Source organism: Balearica regulorum, chromosome 12 (assembly GCF_011004875.1).
Source record: "Balearica regulorum gibbericeps isolate bBalReg1 chromosome 12, bBalReg1.pri, whole genome shotgun sequence".
In the NCBI taxonomy this organism is placed as follows: Eukaryota; Metazoa; Chordata; class Aves; order Gruiformes; family Gruidae; genus Balearica; species Balearica regulorum.
The window spans coordinates 21,991,737-22,018,953 of NC_046195.1; the positions used below are offsets into that span (position 1 = coordinate 21,991,737).

The 27,217-nt window shown below is 41.5% G+C and overlaps 1 protein-coding gene across 2 annotated transcripts in view; it reads left to right on the top strand.

The window, feature by feature from the left end:
* The window catches only part of MAP2K5 (mitogen-activated protein kinase kinase 5), a 139,241-nt gene that overhangs the window by 5,737 nt on the left and 106,287 nt on the right, over positions 1–27,217 (top strand). For both annotated transcript variants that reach the window (XM_075764126.1, XM_075764127.1), the window contains exons 2-8: positions 2,247–2,295; positions 7,352–7,419; positions 12,859–12,928; positions 16,223–16,263; positions 17,014–17,081; positions 19,858–19,906; positions 24,981–25,045. In XM_075764126.1, the coding sequence (XP_075620241.1) occupies positions 2,247–2,295; positions 7,352–7,419; positions 12,859–12,928; positions 16,223–16,263; positions 17,014–17,081; positions 19,858–19,906; positions 24,981–25,045 (410 nt within the window). The remainder of the gene's footprint in view (positions 1–2,246; positions 2,296–7,351; positions 7,420–12,858; positions 12,929–16,222; positions 16,264–17,013; positions 17,082–19,857; positions 19,907–24,980; positions 25,046–27,217) is intronic.

Here is a 27,217-nt window from a genome sequence, read left to right on the forward strand (position 1 = left end):
TCATTTTGAAAAATCCAAATATATAGAAAAAGTTATTCTGAATAGGAAAAACCAAAAAATAGACAAGAATTTACCATCTCTGTTTCAATGCTATCGCAGCTTTGGGAGTCTTAGAGCTTTCCTAGCAGACATTTGGGGCTGTCAGAGCTGTCTCTGTCTGAGTGGCGTGCTCACCCACCTCTTAAATACAGTTTGTAAATACCTCGGAGCTGGGGTCCTTTTCTGCTAACAATGTTTAAATCCGTTTAGCGGAAGCATCTGTGTGCCCGCATAAGAATGTTTTGCAAGTGGCTTAAATCTAACACAATTAAAGTGTGTTTGCTGAGGAATTTTCAATGTTTAACTAAATGGATTTAGAAATAATTAGTTAACAGCACAGTCTTCTGCTGAGGCAAGGCTTTAATTTCTTGTTAGGAACAGAGGGTACAGCTTGGCTGGCTTTTGACAGAGCTGTCAAACCCTGTAGAAGTATTTAAATGGAAGAATTTTTGTTAACATGTCAATATTTGGGGTTTTTTTGCCTAGTTCGTTGTTTGGTTGGGGGTTTTTTTTCCCCTTTTTTGGCTCCACAAGTTTACAATCTACATCATTTGGGTAAGCTGTATTGCACATCTTTTGTCTTTTTGTATACAATTAATAGTTTAAATTAGGTACTATTGAGTTATTTTAGGATCTAAAATGAAAAGACAACATGAGAAAGTTTATTATGTCCTTCCGTTAGCTCTGTGGAAATCTTTGGGTTGCTTTTGCTGCCTTCTCATTGTATTAATTGTGTCTTTCTGACATCGCACAGAATGTTTAATTGCCTGGTTTTTTTTAGACTAAATGAAAAAATAGAGAAAACGAAAGTGACAGGGCAGTGATCGCTAAAGCTTTGATACGGGGCGGGGGGTGCTTAGCACCCCAAGATGCTCGCGGAGTACATACTACAATAAATACTGTTGTTCATTAATTTCTAATCGCTTTATGACACTGTCAGTGGAGAGATTGTCTGACACGAGAAATCAGGCAGCAGGAAGGAGAAAACCATGCTGTGCGTTGATGCCGTGCCCTGACGTGACATATTGCAGCCTCGCGAAGGCTGACAACAACATACACTGGGAGCCCGGAACGACTTCAGCCTGAGCGGATGCTTTTTGCTGAATTTTGAGTAAATGCTGTATGTAAAGGCTTTAAAAAAAAAAAAAAAAAAAAAAAAAAAAGGTTTCCTCCTCTCGGTTTAGTTGTGCAGGAAAGGTTTGTATTGGCGTAAAAACGCTGGTTCGGATCAGAGGCGCGTGACACTGGGAAATGTTTGGGGTGTTTTGTGGTGGGTTTGTGTGCGCGCAGCTCGCGCCTCCCTTGAGACAGGGATTGCACGGCATCGCCACGCCGCCGAGGCTGGAGGTTCCCTCCTGGCTCAGTCCTTCCGCTTCTTCAGGTATTTGAACCTTATTTCCTTCAGAGTGGTCAACGTATTTGAAACTATCCCCCAAGTTTTGAAGAAGTTTAAATTCCAATTAAGAATGACAAAGTGCCTTCCAAACTTTCCGGCTCGCGTGGCGTGGAGAGCATCTTGAGACGCAGCGTCGCTTTGCGAGGCAGCAGCAGGCAGCTCGGCGCAGCTGCCGGGTCCCGCCGCTTTCCCGGGTAGTTTTGAAGCGAAAGCAACAAAAATGTGTTCAGTCTCACAGCTCCTCTTTTAATTCACGATGGCAGCCCTAAAATCCATCCGGGGGCTCTTTGTTCCTGAGCTGCGAGCAGGATGGGAGCCGTGGGATGAGGTTATCTCGCGGTGGGAGGGAGGACCAGGGCGGTTGTTCGGAGGTGATGAGGAGGAGGCAGGGTGATGCAAGCAGGAGGACTGAGAGAGAAAATGTGCTTTCTCATCTAGAAAAAACCCCATTCATAAACCCCTGTTTTTATGACTTACCTCAATGAGTTAAATGTACGCTTTTCTATAACCTACAGACAAAATCAATTCTTTAAACTGCAAGAACAGACAGCGCTGACTTGTTTGCAATTATGATTTGAGTTATTTAAAAAGAAATCAGTTTTTTCCTCAAGGTAACGTGGAGAGGAAGGGGGAGAGCGCTGTGATTTGTGCTGATTTCTGTTGAGCTCTAAAAAGTTTGTAATTTTGGGGCAGTGGTGAGGAGCAGGACTTTGTCTCCTGCCTGCAACTGGGGAGTAATTAAGATGATTTACTTTAAATCATCTCGGGCATTTCCCATTTGATATACGACTAATTCTTCTTTACGTTTTAGGATGTCATCGGTCAAGTTTTGCCAGATGCAACGACAACAGCGTTTGAGTGTAAGTATGACTTGTATAAACTGTCTCCTTTGTCACATTATAGGGCTGTCATTTTTTAAATAAGTAATGTTTACGTTCGTTATATGTTACAGTTAAATATTTATGCATTAATGCAAGTTTAATGATGATTCTGAATGAAGCAATATTTTATTATTTAATCACATCTTGAATGAGCATATTTCTACAATACAGCTCTAATTACCAGCATGACCTTACCATGCTCTTACTCCTCACTGCAATTATATTGCTCAAATTAAATGAAAAGTATAAAGCACCTGTAGGTCTAAGTTTAAAATTTTAATCCTCCATTGGAAGAAACCAAAAGAGCAGCAGCTCTCTTACAGAAATACGGTACAACGTACAGATTTTTGTACGAAATACAGCAGCGTTAGAAATTAATGTTTCCTTTCGCCGGAACGAACGTCTGGGTTTTGCTAGAAGGGCTGCTGCGGGTATTGGTGGTTCTTTTTGCCTTCTGCTGGGCAGCTCCTGGAGGAGGTGTGGGAGCTGCAGGAAGATGCTACCTGCTTAGATTTGGGCAGTGGTAATAGCTGCTAAAGGGTCGTGTGGGGCTGGGTGAGAACCTGGGAAAAATAACTTCTGCGTAGGGTGTGAGCAAGCTCTACGCTGGGGTTGTCCGTAATGGCACTTGCACCTCGTGGAGATGGTTGTATTATGATTTTTTGCTGAGTTAGGAAAGCTCTCGGTGATTGTTAGCGCAGATTTAGAACTGTATCTGCTAATATCTAGTTCAGCTCTATTCTTTAAAGCCTGTTTATTTTTCTTTCTGGAGGGATTCAGAATAAGCTGCAAAGGGGAGTCAAACATCGGTGTCGTAGGGGATAAGATAGCGAGCTAGAGTTTTCTTCCAAGTGGAGAGGGCTCCTGCTATTCCCTTTTAATGTTTATTTTATTTTTTTTCTATGTAACTCTGTGTTTTCCTTTGATAGAGATGAAATAGCAAGAAGGAGCCGGAGGGGATTAGAAGCGTTAGATGAGTGAGGTAGTGATGCTGAAGGCGAGAGAGCAGATATGACGATATAAGGCCTTGCATTCTTATTAGCGCTTCTCCCCTTTTTTTAGAGCTTTATGGGTAATCTGCATGCAGATAATCAAAGGAAACATTGTTTTATGGTCCTTCAGGTACTATTTAGTGCTTTCCATTTTTCTTTTTCATGTGTTTGTGTTTTCCCTTCCTAAAACGCCAGAACCCTATGAACGGAGGATATGAGTGTTATTTCTCTGTACCCTTGACATTTCTCCTGCCCTGCTTTTTAAAACAAGACTTTCTAAAGAGACCAGGCTCCAGACCTTGCCATTTATATTTTTTTTTAATGATTTGTTAATATTTTTTATTTTTACATACCTCCCACATCACACATTAGCTTTGTTTGAACTTCATGCACCAGTAGCAGTCGCTGCAATCAGGGCAGTAGCCCATATTAATGGTACCATGTGTAGAACTTTCCTGGAAATACTTATTTCGTTGTGTCTTCTAACATCTGCTTCTGTGCTTTCGGTTCATGTCTCTAGTCTGTCATTTACATCTGCACAAAACCATTTCCCCTGCCATTTAACTGGCATCTAAAATATGTTATGTATATTGATGCTTGGTTTTTCTGGTTACTTTTTCCATGTCAACTGCCTGGATTTTACCAGCTTAAGCTTCGTTCTCACCTGCTTCATTGCTTCTTCGGATGTGGATAATTGCCATCCAGCGCAGGTTCCGCTTCTGTTTGCTCAGTTATCGTTACCTACAGTGTACCATCCATCGCGGCTCCTTCCTGGGGCTGCACTTCTCCTACTGTTGGACCTTTACGTGGGTTTCACCATTGTATTACACAGCGCTACAAATAAAATCACTAACAACATATGGCCTGTTATGATCCTTTTATCCAAACTCTGCCATTTTGTATATTTGTGACACGCTGCAGATTTTGCGAAGATTGCTTCATAATATTTGTTTACCATCTGCTGCACTCTATTTGGTATCTTGCAAGGATTTCTTCCTCCATTTTAAGTGACATTAGCAAAATCCAGCCAGTACATAGGATTTTTTTGGTTCTACTTTTGCTTCCTTAATGTGCTGGAAAATCATATTGCTGCGCTCTAGGCAAGTAGAGAAGCCTGGAAATCTTTCTGAACCCATGTGTCGTATCTAGGTGGTTTTTGGGCTGTGCCCGCTTAGATGTCGTGGTGGGATGGCAAAGGATCTCTGTGCAGATATGAGACTTTTTTTTTTCTTTTCTGGTTTTGGTCTCTACAAGCATCGCCTGGCTATTTTAGGTTTGGTTTTTTAATGCCATGTAACGCTTTCTGCCTTTTCATCAACATATTTCTAATTTATTCTCTTTGTACCACGATCAGGAATTTTGCAGTTCTGAGAACTTCGGAGTTAATTTCTCATCATTTGAAATGAATAATGTGTGATTTTTATACCCGCTTTGCAAGCGGGCTCTAAGAGTTTTCCACTTTTTTCTTTTTTTTTTTTTTCGGTGGTTCCCAGCTCAAGTTGTTCCTTAAGCCAGGCCTGTTTAACGACTTTTTCTCTCCATATATTCACCTCTCTCTGTCATATTTCCCCTCTTCTGCATTTTGCTCCGATCCCTTCTCGTTGATGCCTGGCATTCGTTGTGTCCACTGTTCCAACAGCTACTTCTTCAGCCTTTCTTATTGCCCACCGTGACTGGGACTTGGGTTTCGGCCAGGTAGCAGTTTTTAGGCAGAAAGGAGAAGGAGTTGTAAATGTTTCCAGGCAAGGAAGCGTTTGGTTTCAACTCGCTAACTCTTCTACATCTTTTCATCGTTCATGACGTGCTGCGGGCTGGTAACCCTGACCAGTAGTTCTAGCAATCCGGCAGTTCACCAGTTGAATTTCCACGAGACGCGGCTCTTGTAGGACATAGCTCTGCTACCGAGATCCTCTTCCAGCTTCCACGTTTCCAGTGTCCCATAGCTCCTTTCCAGTACATTTTTAAAGGGTAATTCTAAGGACTTTATGTTACTTTTTTTCCTTATTATTTCTCTCTTGATGTTTTGTTCTTTCTTCTGCGTTGTTTTGGGTTTTTTTCATTCTAGCCTCAAAATTACCTGCCAGGTTTTCAGAGGCAAAATGAACAAACCCCTTTTCTCGGGTAATTTTAATTTCTCGACTCAATTCTCAGATTCTTGTGCATAACTAGGAGCAAGAGTGAGTTTTCATCCAGGGGCATAACGGCACTTTTTTATGCTGATGTAATAGGAGGGGCTGTGCTTGCAGAGAGCACGTCTATCGAGATGGGGACAGACAGACAGACAGCCCCAGCCTCCGCTCGCATCCTGAGCGGGTCAGGACCAAACCTGCTCCGGTCCCGGAGCCCCGTAAATGCTCATCTCCACCTCCTCACCATTTGGTATGGAGTAAGCGTTTAAAATACGGTGCGTACGTTGCTCCTTGGTTCCCCGGTGCAGGTTAGCTCGGGCAGAACGCTTTCCTTTTGTAACCCTACGGGTTTCTGACCGGCTCGCTTGCACCTTGGAGCACGGGCAGAACCGCTCTGGTCTGTCCGTCGCTGTGCGCGGACGTGTCCTGACACACCTCAGCTTTCAGGAGGAGGTGGGTGTCTTTTAAATAGCCCGACTCACGTGGGCCTGCATGCTTGAGATTCCCCACGACAGGTGGGTTTTGGCCAAAAAGGCTTGTGAATTTGTCAGCCGTTCTTTGGTATCGGTTGGATGTTTTGTTGTCGTTTTATTTTCAGAGAGCTCCCTGTCCAAAGGGAAAAAAACAAATGTAAAACTGGGCTAAACACCAGTGTGCTTTGGGTTTGGTGTTTGGGTTTTTTATAAGTATCTAAGGAAGATATTTAAATTGCAGGAGGCGAAAGTTGGGGACAGATCATTAACCCCTCCCTTCTCCCCCAAAGCTAGAGCAATAAAAAGAAATTAAAATTTTGCAACTGATATGGAGGGACGGGGTCGGTTCTGGTGATCTGGCCACGGGCGCAGCTCTCCGTCGGTGAAAGCGTACGAGCTTTTCACTAGGATGGGGTGGACACCGCTCCCCTCGAGTGAAGGAACCGCACAGGGCGTCTCGGCAGCGGCGGCTTCTGACGTTGGAGCGTGTTGTTGCACCAGCTGGTGCTAATGGGGGGGATCGAGCCCCCCCTGGTAAATCCGCACCTGCTGAATCCCACCATATGTCCTTGGAAAGTCTATTCCTCCTTCAGATCTTCACGTCTTGCTCTGCTGGAGCCTTTCCGAATCTTGCTCCCATCCTCTGGTTCTGCCACAGCCTCTTTCCTTTCGCCAGAAACGCCCCGTCTGCGTTTGTGGCTGTGCCGGAGCTGTCGCCGCAAACGCTGCTCGTGCCTCCTCTGCGCCCACGGTTGTGGTGTGAACGAAACCACAGGCTGGTTTCGCTTGTTCACAAACTTCTGCCTTCATCTCAGTCCCTTTCTCTAAACATTGCGGATTTGTGGCCGCTTCTCGGTTAGGGGTTTTTGAGTCGGCATCGCCGTGTCGTGAAGAAGCGGAGATGCTCGTGCATTTGTAACGGGGATGGGGCGGAGGGGTGGGAGGAACGTGGCGCAGGGCAGGTGAGTTGAGGTAGGGCTGGCAGTAGCACCAGGAGGCTTTGATGGGAGGGAAACCATTTAAATATCTTTTTTTTTCTTTTTTTTTTAATTGTAGTCATTAACTTCTGATGAAAGAAACTGCCAAAACGTAACTCCATCTGGGAGGCTCAAGCTTTACTTTCTGTTCGCTGTTGCTGGGTTTCAGCGAGGGGTATTGCAGCGTCCGTAAGGCTGCTGCGGGGGTTTGGGCAGCAGAACTGTTGGGAGCAAAGTTTTGAGCGCTTTGTTCATGCCTCCTTTTTAAGACAAAATTGTAGTCTTTGTTAATTAATGTTTGGAGTCATTATACATTATTATTTCAGAGTACCTGGTTACCCGTGTAGTTGGCTTATACATTCTTCCTATTTTTATTTGCTTCTCAAAGTCCCGGTAAAACCCTTACATAGTAAAATTGTAAATATTCTTCCATCGTTCATGAATGTAATATGTTTCTTTGTTAGATGAAGATGAGGATGGCGATCGGATTACTGTTAGAAGCGATGAAGAAATGAAAGCCATGCTATCCTATGTAGGTATAGTATAACAAATGCTGATTTTTCTGTGGTTTTCAGTTTCTGTTGGTCTATTTTTGCTTGTATCAAAGTGTTAATGGCAGCTGCAGTGTTCACAGTGCAATATTCCTGTATTAAGTGCAGGTGTTTAAAAACTATCGCATGAGATATATGGACGTTCTTGACTTTATTTTTTTTAAAAAAAAAAGAGACTTGTACACTTACTGATCATATCATAAACATTAAGAATAATGCATCTTAATGACTTTTGCATTAGGTATAGTGCAGGCTAAATGGACTATCAATTTCTTGTATTTTTTATGCAGTACTTAAAGTAACGGCTCATTAAAAATGAACCCCTGGGCTCTAAAAATTTTTCAAAATCTACTTTCATCTGGAGACTGTTTTCACCCCTCCTAACAGAAGAGTTTCATTGTAGCTGCAGGCTCAATATTCATAGAGGATTTAAAGACATATTTTCTGTTTTTTAAGACAAGATATATGTGTGTCTGTGTGTGCCTTTATATCTAGATGTGTGTAAAATCTCTCTCTAGATACCTGTAAATATAAAATCTGTCTACAGAAATAAAGTATGCAGTTACTTATTGAAACAAAATAATTTGAATATAGCTTCAGCGTTTCTTTCATGTTCCTGATGTAAGTGAAAAAAAAAATCACTTAACATTTCCTTTCAAATGAAATTGATAAGCAAGGAAATAACAAATGGGTATTTTCTCTCTAAGCCAGATGGAATGCTGGTTCCTTACAAAGTGCGCTTCTCACTGTATTAATGGCCACAACTTGGAACGTGTCAGAGACAAACCCTGCTTAGTGCCATTCGGCGGTCGGTTTGGTGGGACTTAATGACTTGGTTCAGTTCAGTCCTCCTCATCAGTTCCTCGTCGCAGAGGAAGCGGAGCAGGGACGTGCTTGGGTCTCCTACATCCTGCCTGAGATGGATCGCTCTTGGGCTCGTATTCTTGAGCTTTTGGCAAAACAATGTGGTTTTGATGTGCTAAATTCACCACAGTTCACAGCTTCACAGACTGGAGGGGTTGGAAGGGACCTCTGGAGATCATCTCATCCAACCCCCTGCTAGAGCAGGATCACCCAGAGCAGGTCGCACAGGATCGTGTCCGGGCGGGGTTTGAATCTCTCCAGAGAAGGAGACTCCACAGCCTCTCTGGGCAGCCTGTCCCAGGGCTCGGTCACCCGCAGAGGGAAGAAGTTTCTCCTCATGTTCAGATGGAACTCCCTGGGTTCCAGTTTGTGCCCGTTGCCCCTTGTCCTGTCACTGGGCACCACTGAGAAGAGTCTGGCCCCATCCTGCTGACACCCACCCTTTAGATATCGATAGCCATTGATGAGATCCCCTCGCAGTCTTCTCTTCTCCAGGCTAACCAGCCCCAGCTCTCTCAGCCTTTCCTCATACCAGAGATGCTCCAGGCCCATCATCATCCTCACAGCCCTCGGCTGGACTCTCCCCAGTAGTTCCCTGTCTGTCTTGAACTGGGGAGCCCAGACCTGGGCACAATATTCCAGATGTGGCCTCACCAGGGTAGAGTCAAGGGGAAGAAGAACCTCCCTTGACCTGCTGGCCACGCTCTTCTCAACGCACCCCGGGGCACGCTGCTGGTCATGGAGAGCTTGTTGTCCACCAGGACTCCAGGTCCTGCTCTGCAGCGCTGCTTCCCAGCAATGAACATTTGATGTTTCCTACAAAGGGGGCTCATGTTTTCTAGGCTCCGGGAAGGCTTCCTCAGTGAAATTCCGATCCTTTTGATATCTGCAGAGATCGTTCGATTTCTGGACCCCAACGCTCTTCCCTTGTGATGGCCAGGGTGGATGTTCATCACCTGGAAGTCTGTTAGCAAACCCTGGCTCAAAGAGACTTCAGTCATCGCCCGCGGCTTAATCCTGGGGTGAAAGATGCTGGTGATTGATCTGTGGAACTCAAGGGATTTATTAAATAAGCCCCTCGCACGTGCAGTTTTCTTTCCAGAGGAGATGAAACCGTCGTGTTACGGGTTTGATATTAAGGAGCGTAAGATGGTTGTGTGAAAGAAAGGCAGAAAAATCTTGCTGTGGTCAGGGGGGTTTTGTGCTTGTTTGAGGGGTTTTTTTCTTTTGTTTCATACAACTAGATGGCTGGTGATGCTTCCCCCGCTGGAATTCCTGGTGTTTCTCAATTTTCCTTATAAAATGTCTGCCACTTTTGCCGTTAAACTGGAAAACTTGAATTTTCCTGGCACAGTCTTAAGATTAATCATGCCTCTGTAAGGTCATCTTTTTGCTATGCTTCCAAGCTTACTGTTAAAGTTTCAGTACATTAGAGTTATGATTGCTCAACTCTCTGCTTTCCCTTAAAAATTATGGGATGTCTGTAAATGACTTCTTTCCGCTTCAGCAGCTTTTCTTCTCTGAAAATGTTTCTCTTCAGTTTTAAACTAGTTTTCTATTTGAGCGTTGCATTGGTGATTTAACTTTCTAACATCCTATAGGTGTCGTTTGGGGATATCTTTATAAGAAAACAAATGTTCTTGGCATACAGGAAAAGCAACGAATCTACTGTAATCTTGAAGAATATACCTGTGGAGAAAAATACTCAAAAATGAGTATTTTGAGGCCTGCAATAAATATTCAGAGGCTTGAATAGCTGCTAAAATATTTCTAGGGAGTTTGGACATGGTGCAGTTTGCCTCTAGTTCTTCTAGTATTCTCCAAAATGGAAGTGAAGGGTTTTCTTTCAGTTTAAGCACAAAAAAAAATAATTCCCTGAGAATACAGATCTCTTCCGTGCAGGTATGACACTAGAATCGGGGAAGATGTTTTGAATCACGCACGACCTCTTTTCTTTAGGTTCTTTGCTTTCCTAACTTGACAGTAAGTTATTTCAAGCAGTTCTGGAATTATTTTGGAGTCTGCGGAAATAGTTTGCATTATGCCGATGCAAATATTGTGGAATGGTAAATAAAATTATTTTTCTGTTGCGCATTGCGGTTAATTAAAGACAGACATTGAGCAGCAGTGGAGTTGCACTTTAGCTGTTGTCTTGTATCAGTATAAAAAGGCAGTAATTTTTTTGACAGCCACTGATTGGAAAGTTGCTTGCAGCTTTCTGAAAGCAAGGGGTACACGCTCTGGATCAATAACTAGCAAATTTTCCATTAAAAAGAATACCTGAACAATGTTCCAAATAGCCACTGGCATCTTAATTTTCCATGGAAACCTCAAATGCTCGTGTGTGGAGGACAAGTCATTTTCAGACAATTTTTCCAGACTACTTGTTAACAGTTATTGCTGTCCCAAAAGGTTGACAGCTTACATGATTGATATTTCATTTACTTGTCATCACTGTTTGAGTAATGGAGAGGGCCACGTTTTTTTCTCTCTCTCTCCCTCTTTATTTTATATTTTTGGTAGGAAGCAGTCTCATGTATGTTTATTTTAGTTGATTATTCTAGCGAGTGTGTCATACATGTTTATACCGTCTGTGTCTATATGCCTTCAGGTCATACAATGCCACTAGGAAAATGGTAATTAAAAAAGTTTCTTTTTCTTAAGTAATTTTGGCCCCTGATGGAGCAGGAGATTCTTTCACAGTTCCGTACCTGTTAGGTACTGGTGACACGTTTTTACGAAGGGATATGGGGACGTGGGGGAGGATTTGGCATGTTATTCATGACCCCCCCCCGATACAAAATAAGTCTGTGGGGTCGTCCTGACTCCTGCAAAATGTCTCGATCATTTAAAAATGGGGCTTTCGTAACGAATAGTTTCGCTCTGTATAAGCATGGTGAAAGCATGTGTGACGGGGTTGTTTAAGATGTGGGTTTATATGTTTGTACGCTAATATGAATGAGATGCCCCCCTCAAAAATGTTGTGATTTTGATGATTTCAATGAGGGAAATGCTTTTAGCAGCAGGCGTCGTGCTAGGTGTATGCAGAGGAGGTGGGGCTGGACGGGTCCTTAAACCCTCAGCAATTTTCTTCGTAACAGGTTTTTTTTTTCCCCCAAAAAGGAAATTTCTTCCTGTTTCTTGACATGAACGTGAAAAACAGAAGCACTGAAAAACTTCTGCACGTAGATTGACTTTGGTGTCCATCTAGCATTTCCTTACTATAGTTCAGAAATTTAATCCCACTGTAAGAGAAAGGAAAAACGTTTTGTAACGTTAGGTAGTTAATAAACTTTTGTCTTTTTTAAGTTGCGTAAGTAAAAAATGCTTGGGTTATGGAAAACCATTGGTGTGCGTGAAATACATGTGTTTGATTCCATAGAGGCGTAGAATATTTTTTTTTTTTCTCGTGTTGACATCCAGTCTTGCCAGTTTGAGTAATAGTATCAGAAAACACTGGTAACAGTGACGTGCTGAAGTCTTAGACCACACTCAGCTGGTGAGAATTAGCATGAAAGTCAGTGGAGCTATGCTGATTTATGCCATGAAGATCTGGCCAACAGCCAGCGTGTTTGCTTCAAAGATGCTCGGCGATCGCAAAAGAAATGCGCTTTGTGATGTGCTTTCAATATTTAACACATCCCGGTGAGAGAGGTGTGGGTTATAGACAGTAAACTCGTAGCACGGTCTGTCTCCTGCCCCGGGATCGTCCGGTTGTGATGTTAAATGTCCTGTCTGGTGAGCGTTCGCCCCTCCTCGGGAGTGAGAGTTGATTAAGAAAGGCTAATAAAGATTTAGGTTTATTTAATCCAAATGTTTATTTCTTCATTTAACGCCACTCTTCATCCTTGTGCCACTTCTCCGGCTTCCTCGTGCCACCTCAGGTGGTTTCTGTCTTCCTGGGTCTTGACGGTCGGAGATACTTTCGCATCCCTTCTTGTCCGTTCTCAACCTTTCTCCTTCATCAGACTTCCCCCCAGGTCACCCCTGTAGCTCCGTGTGTCTGCAGTGACTTTCTTGTAACACTGTTCTGCACACCCTACCGTGCCTTCAACGCGTACGCCAAGGGAACGCGCCACGTCTCTGCTGATGCGAGACGTGGCCCCGGCTGCCCTGGCTCTGCCTCATCACTGCAAAGTGTTCCTAATTGCACAGGTTTTCACTGCATTTACAGTATTTCTTTGTTTCCACGTTTGAGTGGTTTTCCCGGCTTCTCCAGGTGTGGCAACCGCTGTGTTTGCTGTCAATATTTCATTTACTCGGTCTTCCGACGCATTCCCGGGTTTTGGGGAAGGCTCAGCTGAGCCGGTAACAGGTCCCTGTGGTGGAGCCCGTCCCGTGCCGGGCGTCGCAGCCCCTTCCTTACGTTCCTCCCGTACCGCTTCAGTGCGCGAACGTTGCAAATGGTAAGGAAGCATTCTAAAGGCTGATACGTGCTATGGCAATTTAAAAAAAAAAAAAAAAAATTAAAAAATACATTGAATTAAACAATCTGTAAGTGCTTTTACTACTATTCATACACTACTGAGTAATCTCTTTCTTTAATCTCTTTGCAGTATTGCTCCACTGTAATGGAACAGCAAGTAAATGGACAGTTAATAGAGCCTCTACAGATATATCCAAGAGGTAATGCTTAACAAATTCTAATCAACAATGATGATATCAGTAAACTGTTTCATCAACAGTTATGTTTTCGGGAGGTTTAAATGCACATAACATGATGTTTACCTCTTAATTTGGATAGGAGAATTCATTATTGTGGGGAGTGTAGTGAAAACTACATTTATTGCATATAAAATAGCTAATTTACTGGAGTAAATTAGACTAACAAGATTCAGTTTGCATAGTACATATTTATGTACATTTAAAAAACTCATTGGTGATAGTTCTGCATGTATTCAAACCAAAGCAGATGAATAACTTAAGTTTCGGGTACTTAAGAAAATGGGGTTTTGTTGAGATCTTTTAATATCGTTGAGATCTTTATTATTTTAATAATCAGTCCGACAGACTTGGGGAATGTGACTGTCGTCGTTCGTTTTGAAAACGGGAACATGTCTGTCAGAGAAGCTCTACGTGTGACACATTTTACTTGAGACTTGGGCACTTGGCGGTATCAAAATGATCACAAGTACTTTAATAGTTCTTCCGAACAGGGAAAGATGTAATCAATTATGTGGGCTGAGGCAATTAAAAAATAGGTCATCTACATCCTGAACCAAAATCCGTAGGCAGCTAGTTAGGTTTTTGGGAATGCACCGCTCGCTCTGAACTTAAATCACGGTTAAAAAAAAGACGAACGCATTACATAATTCCGCTGATTCATTCAGACGCTCTCACTATCCAGCCTTTGAATCTCTGATTCTTAATTGATGAAACAGATAAGGTTTAAATTCTCCAAGTAAATCTCCCAGCCATAAATTAATTGAAATAATTAAAAATTAAAGTCTTCTCACTTAACTGATATTGTACAAATAATCATACTATGAGTTTCCCAATTAAACATTCTAGACTTCCATTACTTACAACTCTCTGAAGTTTGAATTGGGCAATTAACCAACAGTCTTCTCAAACACATGCTAATAAGGTCTCAAAAGGAGCCTGGGTTTCCTGGTACTTCGCTCCCGTGGAAAAGAGACTTGAATTCAAGGGGAATATGGAGATTTATTTTTTTTATTTTATTTTTCCTGGCTCAGGCTAAAGGCAATTGGCTATCTTTCCCCTTAAGCAAACAGTGAGGAAGCTGAGGCAGGAGGTGCGCAGTAGCTGGCATGCCCGAGTGTTTAAGGGGACGTTTTGAGGTTACAAATGGGGCTTAATCTTCTTTTTGCCTCTCCTTTCGGGTCAATCCTGAAGAACCAGCCAAGTAGATTCCTGCTCCTGCTGCTTCCTCCTTTCTCTGTTTCCTTTACATCCGTAATCTCTGACCGTACAGATTCAGAATTCATCCCCATGCTGTCGAGGACACGATCCCCACGTATTACCTCCACGTTTTCACCATTGGCTCTACGCACGTTGCTGGGTATTTCCTTGCTCTGAGTTGCCGTTTCATCTTTCCGAATCGCCACCTTACAACATCTGTTCTTCCCAGGTTCCAGCTCCAAAGCCACCCAGGCTGCCTCTGCGTTCTGCTTTTCTGCGATAGCAAACAAAATGCACTTTCCTGCTTCTTTTTTTTTTTTTTTTCCCCATCTGCCGGCATTTAAAGTTCTAGTCCTGCTTCTCTAATGAACATCCCAAATTTTGTTAGCGCAAGCGCTTTTATTTCGTGCCCTTTCGGCCGTGTCTCTCTACGTACTGCAGGTTCAATCCCCATCAGTAACATGCAGCTTTTCCGCGTATAATTTAAGATTCTCCCTTTTTAAGAGCTTTCTTTGCAAGCCCGATCTTCCCTCGAGCGTTTTTCCCCTTCTGCCTCTCTTACTTCTGAGGAAGCTCCCAGTTGCAGTCTCCAGTCAGCTTCCAAACACTCGTGTCCTCCGTAAAGCCTGCCCGGAGTAAATGTCCACGTGCCGTCCTGGTTGCCTTGGCTGTGCTGTGTTCGTTTGATAATTCAAAGGTCTTTAAGGGGTGGGGAAAAAAATACAGTATTTTGTCTATTTTAAAAAAAATAATTAAAAAATGCATTGTTGCTTTCTAGGTAGTAAGAACCGAAGTTCTTTTTTTGTACTGGAAATAAACCTTTGTATGCACATACACGAACAAGAGAGTCTGTGCATACACGTGCACACGCACACATATGTATGTATTACATATGTATACCCCATCTGTGGAATGCAAGGGGAATATACCATTCAAATATATATCCTAAAAATATTATTCTTTTAATATCTTGTTCAAAATGTTGATTTTAATCTATTGGAAAAAGTATAATACATTGGAATAGTTTCTTCTTTTCGGTTTGTTTGGGTGGGGTTTTTTTAATGCCCACAGTATCATAATATTTTTCTTCTTTTAAGATGCACATTCTAATGTCACTTAAAGGCACACAGCCTGGCCTAACTGATGTGTTTAATAACTATCATCTGTGTCCTTCTGACTAATAAATAGTTCTGTTTCCTGCTGTCAAAAAATGGAAGCGAAATGCATGTGCATCGGAGAAAGAGAAAAATCAAATTCGTCCCTCCTCAGACAATCAATCACAAGTGACAGGCCCTTTAACATACCATTTGTAGGGCACGCTGGTTTTAAAATGGGAACTGTCTGTAACGTGTAGCCAGGAGCCTTTGTGGCTTTACCGCTTGACAAAAGCATGTCCACCGAATGGAAGAACGAGGCAACGTACAGTTCGAGAGACTTTAGGAAATACTTTCTCCTCCAGCAGCGTGTCCCTCCGTAAACCTAGACGTCGTAACGAGACGCCACGTTTGTACGTCCGTGCCCAAAATCTGGCATTTTGTATTGCATTTATCCGGTCTTTTGGTTTCTTGAGACTCACTGCTGTTGCCCCTGACGTGTTTTTTCCACATTTAAAACAAAGCGTCCGCGTTTGACAATATGACTAATTCGTGATGTGTGGCAGCTGACTCCTGTAAAAATGCATCTTGCAAATATTTCTGTTAAATGCCAGGAAAAAATACAGCATGTGAAAATATAGTGACATAAGATATTGATTTTAATTTGAATTACAAAAAGAAGCTGATAATTTAAGCCAACAGTTCTCTTGATTTTGATGTGTTTTAAGCAGAAATTAGAATTTATATTACATGGTGTCAGAAAGCTCTTAGCATTTATAAATGCTCACTCCTGCAAGTTAAAAATCCTGGTTCATAATTCCCACTCTGGGTCTTGTGAGGCACTTTTCAATCATTTCTCTCTGCTAATTTTGGTGTCACCCTCATTTCTTTTTAAAAGATTCATTTTGAGCAAATTTGTAAATGGCCCTGATGTGTTCTACAATTTAGTCAATTACTGTTTCAGCCTGCAAGCCTCCTGGGAAACGGAACATACATGGCCTGAAGGTACGAATTTCAATAATTGTTTCAGTAAAGTTAGATGGATTTGTAATGCTGTGTTCCACTTATTGAAATGTCAAATAAAACTGCACTTTCTTGAGCTCTGACAAGCAGATTTTTTAAATTTTTTTTTAAATTTTTTTTTTTGTGAGGGTGGGAGAAGGATTCATCTGCTGGGTGTTGGCTGCGATATCCATATATACAGTGTTAGTAAAAATGGAATTGCCTTTCTTTTTGCTTTTAACCTCTGTTAATAAGGTTCCTAAATTTTAATATTCGGTTTATCGACTAATGTCTGCCACTACTTCAAAGAGTTTAAACAACCCCACTGTACTCATTTGATTTCAGTAATTTATCTAAGCGTGGAAGGCACCGCGATGAAATTCTTTTAGGTTGTTTGATTCGTTCAGGTACGCTTATTGCTTCTGTAATCGTACCCACGTTGAAACGCAGAAGACTCCGAATATATCAAATGATTGTTTAGTTTTTAATGTGAGAATAAATGGTGGACATACCATCCCTTTCTTTTTCTGTATTATTTAACTACGCGTTTAAGATGTAAAGATAGTATATTGTAGTCCGCGAATTATATAGCCTGCTAACCTACATACAGGCGAGACCTCAACCGTCGGCATGCCTAGCAACAAGCTAATTAACCTTCGTAGTGAAATGAGAAATTCATGGCAAATTACAGGTTAATTAGAATAGTGTCCTCTGAACACAAACGACTGATAAAGATCCTTTCCCTGCCTGCAGGTAAATACGCGAGCAGGGTCTGCTAATAATAGCAGTTCGGCGGTCTCGGATTCCCTTCCAAGCAATAGGTAAGAGTCAAGAACGGGAGCGTACGTGTTGTTTTGTCTTTTCTTTCCTTTTCTTACAACAAAACGGAGCCTTGTGTGCGGCAGTTACCAACGATAAGCTTGGTGGTGAATAACTTTTTCAATATGACTACTGGGTGCGCAGGAGTGAAGTGGGGAAGAGGAAATTACCTTGATTCATGGATCTTGTTAGACTCGTACTGCTGGTTCTTCAGGAGAAGTATTTTCTGCCAAAAGAAATAAGTCTTTGCTGGGTACTTCAGATGGCTTTGTCCTTTATAAAGCATTGAAATACTGTTTATGGGTGAGATAATTTGTTTTACTTGATCTAATAATCGCTGCCTGCGACAAGGTCTCTGTGTTTAAGTCTTCGTTGCTTCTATCTCATTCCAGGATTCTTTGATTTTTAAAATGTAATACCCAATTCAGTAGGCTTATTATTGTGAGATGAGATTTTTGAAAAATCTGAGCAGCTTAGGTGGCCTGTTTCATACCGTTTCAGCAAAGTTTTGGAGTCCGTCTCTCTTTATCTTTTTAGATTCCAGTCCTAACTTCAAAAGCCCGTATTAAGATCCTGGAATGCAAGGGAAGACTTTCTCTTTTTTCCAGAGATCTGGTTTTTAAATACTGGAGCATGAAGTCCCTTTTATTACGTCAACTGTTACAGGAAGGTCTCGTACTCAATCCTGATGTTAAACAAACAAACAAAAAACCCCACAAAACCCCTTGTGTGTTCTTAAAAGGAAATAAGAAAAGTCTGGCTCCATCTTCTTCGTATAAGAGCATGTTTGAAATGTGGGAATAGAAATCTCTGGAGGTCCCTTTCAACCTAAATTAATCTATTATTCTAACAAGCATATATTACATTTATCCGTGCATCAGCACGCTGCTCCCTTTTCTCTCTAAGAGCATTTAAAAAAACCCAAAAAAACCCCAAACATCCCCCTCCCCAAAAAAAAACTTGGCAGAAACGAACGTGATCAAAGACACAGTCGTAGGGCATTAAGGATGCTCAGACGGTGAAGCGGGGGGTGCCCGTTCCGGCAGACACCGCGACGCGCTGCGGCGGCGGGACCGTCTCTGCGTGGAGGGAGTGATGTGCCGGGGTTAGCTGCTGAGGAGGAGGATGCTACCCCGCATGGTTGGCAGCAGTGCTGGAGTGGGTAGCCCCATTGCGGTACCACTAAAACCAGTTTGGATTTTCTCTTTAGTGGCTTTGCTAATTGAGGAGATTTTAAAAAAAAAAAATAATAAAAAAAAAAAATAATAAAAAAAAAAAATAAAGCAAGCCAATGCCTGGGTGAATCTCCTCTGGCAAAGTTTGCCCCCGTCCCCTGGGGAAGATTCGCCGTGTATTGCAGTGGTGAAGATCCTATTTGAAACTCTTGAAAGAAAATAAATATGAACTGCAGTCCTCCTCCCGATCTGTCGTACCACTGAACTAAATAAAGCTGGCTTTCAGTACGTCCTGTACTTTGAGCTTGTTCTTAAAGTGCATTGAAAATGAGGCTTCTAGAAGATTCTTGTCACCTTATTTGGTGGTTAATTGCCATTCCTTTTCCAAAACCTTCTGCACTATGAGTTTTGTTTTTGAAGTAATTGAAAGTCTCTCTTTGTTTCATGTTCACAAATTGTTAGTCATGAAAGATGACAAGATCAACTTATGTTTCCTTGGAAAACTTAATTTTTCTTTAAAGCAGTGGTGGGAACAAGAGGTCTATTAAAGAACAAAGCCACCAAATATGAAATCTGTGTTTTCACTGTTCTTGCTAATAATGATCTGTGATCAAGACACGTGCGCATGCCTTTCAAGAATATATTATTTTGTACTTTTTTTTTTTTCCCCCCCAAACTGCACTAATAAGAGCAGAATGTCTCTTTGAGATTAAGTTTTGCAGACATATTGCTACCTAGGCAGTTTGTTCTGTTGAACGTACAAGGAACAGAGTTTGTCGGGAAAGGGGGTGAAGCAGTATTTTGCGAGTGGGTGGAAGTAGTTTGAAACCATTAATAGTTTTTCCTTACAAAACACGCCAAGCTGACAGTTGTGGTTTGTTAAAGTTCTCTTAGTAGAAAAAAACAGTATGGGTCATCTTGCATCATGTAAGACTGCCGGGCACAGGCGTAGTTTCTCCTGCAAAAGCAGAGGGACCGCAGCAGCGAGTTGACCTGGAACGGATGCGCGTGGCAACCCGGCATCACCCCCCTCGCTTTAGGCACGGCCCCGAGATGCCTCGGTCGGGAGTTGTGCTCGCCGTGCTGCAACCTGCCGTGAGCTGAGGTCATGAGGCATCACCGGTGGCGCACCCTTCTGCTGCAGAGTTATGGAAATTATTGAGGGATAATGCCTTAAGGGGGTTTAGAACAAGATAAGACACCTGGAAAACTAAACATGAACCTTTTTTTTTTTTTTTTTTTTTTTTTTTTTTTTTTTTTTTTTTGAAACACCTGATGTGTGAGGGTATCTTTCTTCTTTGAACTGAAAAACAATAGGTTGTATCGTGAAGGGTAGTATAGTCAGGTATCTAAAAAAGCTAGTTTGTAAAGGTGAAAAATACATTGATTTTCTTGAATGTTCATTGCTTTTCCATTTTTGCGGTCTGCAGTTTGAGGAGTAGCTATACTGAACATCAGTCAGCATTGCTAAAGTTAAATCTATTCAGAATATGTAACCGTGAACTTAACCTGCTGGCTTGTTGTTTCTTATGGTTTCACTTCATTTTATAGAGTGAAATGGCAGAGTCATTAAAAATAACTGCCTCTTATTTTTTTTTTTCAGCTTAAGAAAGTCTTCTGCAGAGCTGAAGAAAATACTTGCAAATGGCCAGGTAGGTGCACGGAGTCGAGTCTTGGCTACATGCACGTCTCGTTACTGCTTAATGCTGCGGTGATTGGCACACCACAAAGAGGTGGAGAGATGCTTACTGCTCATTTGGTTGTAATGTGTTCTTTTAATACAGAACTGGAGGGACCATGAAAACCTTCACGATATGAATGAGATATGTGTCCTGATTTACTTTGATTGGCATAGCAATTTGCTTCCCATTTCTCAAAACGTGCTAATCAGATTTAGCTCCAAATAGATTGAAGTACCTCACACGTGTTGCGCTGCTGCCACAATTTCAGGGAAGAAAGTTAATCAATTTTGAATAACTAAGTCAAGTGCTCAGTTAGAATGACCTTCGTATTTTTTAGGGCAGCAGATTCTTAAATATTTAGCGGGTTTTTGCAAGGAACCGCTCTGTACTATTTGGAATCGCATTATGTTGTAGCTTCTTAAAAAAACCCAACAAACCAACCCAACCTAAACCAAAAAAAACCCCAAAGTTGTAGATAGCTGTCCTGTTACTTTCTACTCCTGCTCAGGCATTCAGATTCTGGCACCCCGAAGCGAAAGGTTTAACGTAACAATTGACGGACAAACGGACGTCCTGGACGAACGGAGCAATCGGTTCTTCCCCATTTGGAGCTGAATGTGCGGGCAGGCTCGCAGTGGCGTAATGGCATTAAATATACGCCGTTAAATTAAACTACCTTCAAAGAAGCCCGGATTCTTCGGCGGCAACATAAATATGTTTTAATGTTTGTCATAGTGAAAGCCCTTCGATAGCCTTGGAGGCAGGCACCTGTCCGTTGCGATCAGGCTTGCCTATTAGGCTCTATTGACTGAGACATCTGTGTCACTGCAAATAAAAGACTCTTATTGATTTTCTTAACTGCTGTTCACTTCCCCTCCATGTTTCGAAGGCTGAAATCTTAATTATCTCAGATGCGTATTCAGTGCCTTCACACAATGACCTCTCCAAGCCTCATTGGCATTTCATGAATCAAGTAGTTGTAGTTGAGCGTGTCAAGAAGATAAAGGCTGGTCTTCATGCTTGTCCTTCAGTATCACCTGTAACATTGTGGTCTAATAGATGAGCGTGCCCCTCTAAAACGTGAGTCGAACAGCCCCGTATTGCAGCCTTGCCCATTTGGCACCGAATCCTTTGAATACAGCTTGGAAATGTATTGTTAAGCTCGTCAGCGTGCCTTAGGTGCAGGTGTAATTTAATATGCACAGACTCCTACCAGGTGGATTTGTTAAATGTTTCGAAATCAGAGCTGAACAATATATTTTTCTGGATGCCTTAAAATGATGTCAGTACCAGCAGCATGCTTCTGAACTTTTAAAATGAAGTTGATAATTACTCCAATATTCCTACTTATTTTTGAAGTAGAATTACCGAACGTGAGTAAAAGCCATTGTTTTGTGACTGAGTCCGTAAGCTGTATTTGGCATTTTATTTGTTCTAAGTAATAGAAATAAGGAGTTGGTGTGCCCTGCAATAGATTGTTACAGATTTCTTTCCTGCGTAGTAGAATTTTAGAAAGACATAAAGGAACCAAAACTCTTATTATGATATTAAAAAAATGTTACTTGAACCCATTTAAAAAAAAAAAAAAAGAAAATTCAAAATAAGTTTTAATACTGTTTTATTCACCCTGCTCTGATAGGAGTTACACTGCTTGGTGTCGAGAGAAAATGCTTTGTGTTATGCTGCATTGTGTTCTGCAAAATTTGGTCACAGATCCGTAACTGGAAATAGGTTTCTAGTTGTAACTTTTCCGCCTTTCGTGGGATTGTCACACTTATCATTACTTAAATATGGGTCGGGTTATTATTTTTTGTTATTTTTTGGCAGTTTATGCTTTCAGGCATTCATAATGATATTCCTCTAGTAGTTTCCATTTAGGTTTAATAAGGAATTCATATTAATCATTAAAAGAAGGGGACATGATTCTTCAAGATAATCAAATATTGACAGGTTAGAAATAGCTTTCTGCCTAGGTTCATTGATATAGGTGATGTGATATAAATATTTATTTCTTTTCTGTCACTCAGAGTAAATGCCACCAATTGATTCAGCATTGATATAGTGTCAACAGTTCATAAGAAACATTTGACTGGCTTGTGTTTTCCGATTAGTCTCTGCTCTATAAAGTGGGATTTACTAAATCTCTTCAATTGTCTGCTCATAGAGTGTGACTGCTTTCTGAAACCATTATTGCTTCGATTCCTAAAGCGAAGGTACGGCTGTAGGACTCCGCCTCTCTCGGGCCTTTACGTATAAAATAAGGATTAATTGAGCATTTTGGTTTTAATGATTTACAAGAGAGAGACACCAATTTCTTTCGAAAACAGCAGGTAGAAGCGAGGGATGTTTTGTTTGCTGATCCGTAATTGGAGTCTGTTTCGCTTTTTCATTAATTCTGTTAATATTGGCATCCAATCAAACTTGGGTTTGCAGGTTTAATATTCCAGTCCATCCTGTCGAGTTCATTGTCATTATGTTATCGTTTTATGATTGAGAATCCAGTTTTCCCAGTAAAATAAATAAATCACCACATGGTTTTGGCATCTTTATTTGAGCCAGTAAATCACAGTTTATCTCTCTATCGGTTGCTGGCAGATCTTTGCTCCACCCCAGTCTTCCTCCCTTCGCCCTGGGTTTCTGGTTGCTCCTTTGTGCATAGAGCCAAGAAACGGCGCTGGGCTGGCAGCGGGCACGAGCGGGACGGAGCTGCTCCCATCGCTGGCTCTTAGGAAATGGTCTGGAGAAAATACTCTCCTTTTACCAGTTAGCAAAAAGCAGGAGAAAAGAGAATACGCTTTATGTCTCTGGTTCTGCTCAATTTGTTGCTTATAACTTGTGTAGCTACAAAAAATTCTTCTTTTTTCCACCCAAGAAGCAAAGATAGAACTACGTTCATAGCTTTGTCCATTCATTTGATTTCTCTGAAGAGTTTTCTTGATACAAACGTTGCTGTGAATGTAGGAAAGAGATGTTTGTTGGTACCTCAAAGGCTGGAGAGTTAAAGTCCTCCAGCTTAGAAGAGCAGAACTCCTTAAACGCAGGATGTGCTTTAAATTAATGAGTACTGCAGTCTGAGAGAAATCAGGTTTAGAGCAAGGGATCCCGGATACTTTCTTTACGTATTTTAAAACCCGTTAATGAATTATTGTTCCTTTATGGAACGTCTTCCTCCCCCCCCCATTTGCATTTTCTGACTGATGCAATAAGCAAGATAGCTTTCAGTAATAAAATCAATTTTCATTTTCATCATAAACCTTGTTGCTTGAACGGGCCATTTCATACCCTCTGATAATATCCGGCCCAGGTTTAACTCCAAGTGGGTAATGATGTCGAGTCAGCTGTTGGCTTTGAGTTACTTCGAATTTTCTCGGAACTCAGAGATTTTGACCTCACCGGAAGAAATGCACAGAGGAAAAGTATTTCCTGTGGAAAAACAAGCACGCTTTTTATTCAGGTAGTGAAAGGAAAGAACACAAATTTTGGAGTTCATCATTTCTATCCTTAAAACACATTATTTTAAATGGATTAAATATTCCATTTTCTGTTGGGAAGACGTGCTGAGCATTGACTCTTCGGGGCATTTCAGCTTGTTACCATCACTTACCTGTTCCAGTTGAAGCCGGGGGCAAAGTTCCCCTTATCTTCGCTGACCTCATATGAAAGCGGATGCTGAAACATGACTTAGTAACTGTAGGGCACGTGTCCCCGCTGAAGTTGAAAAGCCGTTTCAGAAGTTGGATAAATGCAGATAGTTGGCTTATGGTGAGCTCTGCGCGGCTCTCGCCACGGTGCCGGTGGTCCTTGAAATAAATACCTAATTTGAGGTTATCTCAGCTGTGCTTACGTGATCTCTAATCACATCAGTGATAGCAGGCCAGACGCACCGTTAAGGGGGTTTTTTTGGTGCATTTTAACGTACAAAAATGATAAGAGTCTTTAAGCAGCCATGCTGACTCATGTAAAATGTTTAACTTGCTATCCCATCAAATATAGATAGTTAATAGAAACAAGTTAAACATTTGATAACAAATTCCTAGGAAAATATCTTTTAAAAATGAGATTTGCCCAGACGTTTACTATTACAATGATCAGGTAATAGAGGAGATCTTTCTGGAATAGCGAATGCACACAGCCCAGAAGTTCCTCTCATTAAAATATTTAATTTCAAGTCTGCATGTGCATTCCAAAAATGTCTGTAGTGATTTTCTTGTTAATAGTTGTTTCAGCTGGAAGATCGGTATAACTGTATTTGTACAGGAGAAGGTTGAACGTGTGTTTTACAAATGTTTTACATTTGAATTGCTCATCCAGCAAGGTGGTGTATAATCAGCTTTAATAAAATCCATATCAGAAAGACCCCAAATTTCAGCATTTGCAGTGTTCGGTGCTGGTATCAGGCTTCTGCCTGAGTAGCTGAGGATATCATCATATATGGAGAGTTGTCCCAGTGAGCGGAAAGATTGAGGCAATTAGTTGTGTATTTCAAGGAAAATTATTTTTATTGGATGGCAATTCAAGACTTCCCCCCCGCCCCCGACTATTTCCTTTAGTTAAACGGTATATAAATTAAGCACTACGAAGCAATCCTACTGACAGAACTGTCACTCAATTAGTATCAATTATGCTGATTCCAGAATAAATCATAAACTTTTCTAGCCGTACTCAAGATGACAGTTTTCTGTTGGATTGTTTCCATTCACCTCCAACTTTGGCTTTGGTTATGTGCTGTTCTGGAGACCCTTTTCCTATCAGTATCTGTGACCTGACCCTCTTGAGCTATATTATATCATTCCATTTTGACACCTTTTATCAAACTTTAATGAAATGACCCAGGCAAACAAATTGTCATTAAACTTTCCATCACTTTGTCCCTTGGTATCGTCTTTTATAAATTGGACAGCAAATGTTGTATTGATCTTCTCGTTCTTGCAGCTGAACTTGAAATGACCCAGACTGCTTGTTGTTTATGGCCTAGAGTTGCTTTTCCTTGACATTTCCATCCACAGCATGACATCTCTTTTGTTTTTCTTTCTTTTTTGTGGAGATGAATGAACAAGACATACGGTATCGAGACATCCTCGGTCATGGCAATGGAGGCACAGTCTACAAGTGAGTGTTGAATTTCACTTAAAATTTTTGAAAATAAAATTTAACAGCACGCTTTTTTCCCCCCCTTCGTATTTGTAGTGAGATATAGGTGGGCCATTGCTGCTATGCAGAAAAGATTGTAAAAGAAATTCTTCATATAAACTTTTTAAGAATTCTCTTTACATATTTACAAGGTTTCTGCTTTTGGGTGCCGTGAGGGCTGGTGCATTTTTATTATCTTTTTAATACTTAGCTTTGAATCCCTCCTGGGTAACAAGTTAATGGTTCACAAGTGGAACTTGAAATGTCCTGAAGCATAATGAATTGCCTTCGGTATTTGCAATGCCATTATTCTTGCTGGCTCACCACGCCCTTTGCTAGCCTGGTACCGAGAATGACACCGGTGGGATGTGATGACACCGTTGCTCTGCCTTTCTCTGGCAATTCAAAATTAGTAAATACCCCTCGCGCTGTTGCAGTGACTTCCCTCCCTTACGAGCAGCTTCACGCACAGGCTGATGAATATATTAAATGATAAACTCCCCCAAATTTTGGTGGTGAAGCTTATACCCTGCAGCCAGTATTAATTTTAATATTGTAAAGATTATAATAGCAGAGATATAGTTTTCTCGACAGGAAAGTCTTTCTCATGCATAGTGCAAAGTTTAAACTACATAATGTAATATCTGGTACTTAATAGTCTGCAGTGGGGTATGAAAAATATTCCACTAGGAATTAAGAAATCCATACTTTGTAAGAAAGCCCTGAGGGAGTAATAAAGGTTTCCTCCAGAGAGCTATTTACCATATACAGTAACCCAGCATCCCATTATGATTTTGTTTATACCTTTAGACATTTTAACTTTGATATTAACGTATTTTTTTTTAAAAAATATTTTAAAAGCTACAGTGCATTTAGTTTAGTTTCTAATTGGCTGCCAGCATTGCAAAACGACTCTCCTTGCAGAAGGTTTAATGAAAATGGACTTCCAAAACGTTAAAGGAACAAATCCAGTCTTTGAGCGGACTCTTCAGAAACCAGGTTAGCCTTGTAGATGGAACGTAGTTCAGAAACCTCATTGACATTCTGTTGTAGAAGGATGTTCCTAGACCAAGAAACTTGCAGAAACAGCGTTGGTTTCTTACTTTTAAGAAAAATTTGAGAGCGAGCGTTGAACTTTACAGCTCAGTCAGTGACTTGTGGGTGTTTTCTGATGTAGAGGAGGTTGCTTCTCTTCCCTGTCTACTGATGGAGGCTCTGGGAGTGGCTGTAGGTGGGAGAAGCTCCGCAGAGGAGGGCCACATGCTCTGTCCCTGCGGAAGGGACTTGAGGCACAGTTAGGGAAAAGGAAACAAGTGAGGGAACCCGTGCGTGTCATTGTTACCCGGTTCTGGGTCATTTTCTCTAAAGAAGTAGCTGAAATAAGGAGCTGGCAATGGAAACAATGAGCAGCATGAGAATGGCCGTACCAGGTCCTACCAAAAGTCTCTCCCCTTCGTCCTGCGTCTAATAGTGACCAAAATCTGAGGAACGTAGACCAAGACAGGTGAACGTGTGCTTCACTAATGTGGTTGCATCGAGGATCTGCTGAACGTAATACCTGTTTGTGAACTTGCGTCTGCCCTACTCACAAGGAGCAGCTCTACTCCGCACGTGCCGTGTGTGCACAGTCCATGCTGTGCTTCTGGGTGCAGAAGACGGTATAAAAGTGTCTCTTTATTTTATAATGTTACCATGTGCATAGTATGTATTTCGTAAAATTCATACGGGAAATTTGGATAAAACGCTATGTAAAGCCAAACTTGCCCTTTTTGACTTCTTTTTGTATTTCTGAAAGCTAGTATGGTTACATGCCCACTTTTTGTTTAATATTTTTACAAAAATATTTCTCTCACGTGATCAATACTCCTTTAGTAAGAGCTTGCAGGAGCGATGACGGAACAGAGACGCGAGCGCTCAAGGTGCAGAGGGTAATAGCGCAGGAGGGAACACGTAATACTTCTGGCACTTCTTCTACGGTGACTTGCTGCGTTGTGCGGGCCGGTGCTGTGATCTGCACCGTTAAGCGGTCAACTGTTGCATTTGTCTGCAATTTGGGAAAAGTAAAAAAATTTTACCTGTGAAAACATGAGCCCTCTTCTGTATCAGAGAAATATTTCTACCTTTCTTTTTCCTTTTTCCTGCATTCATATT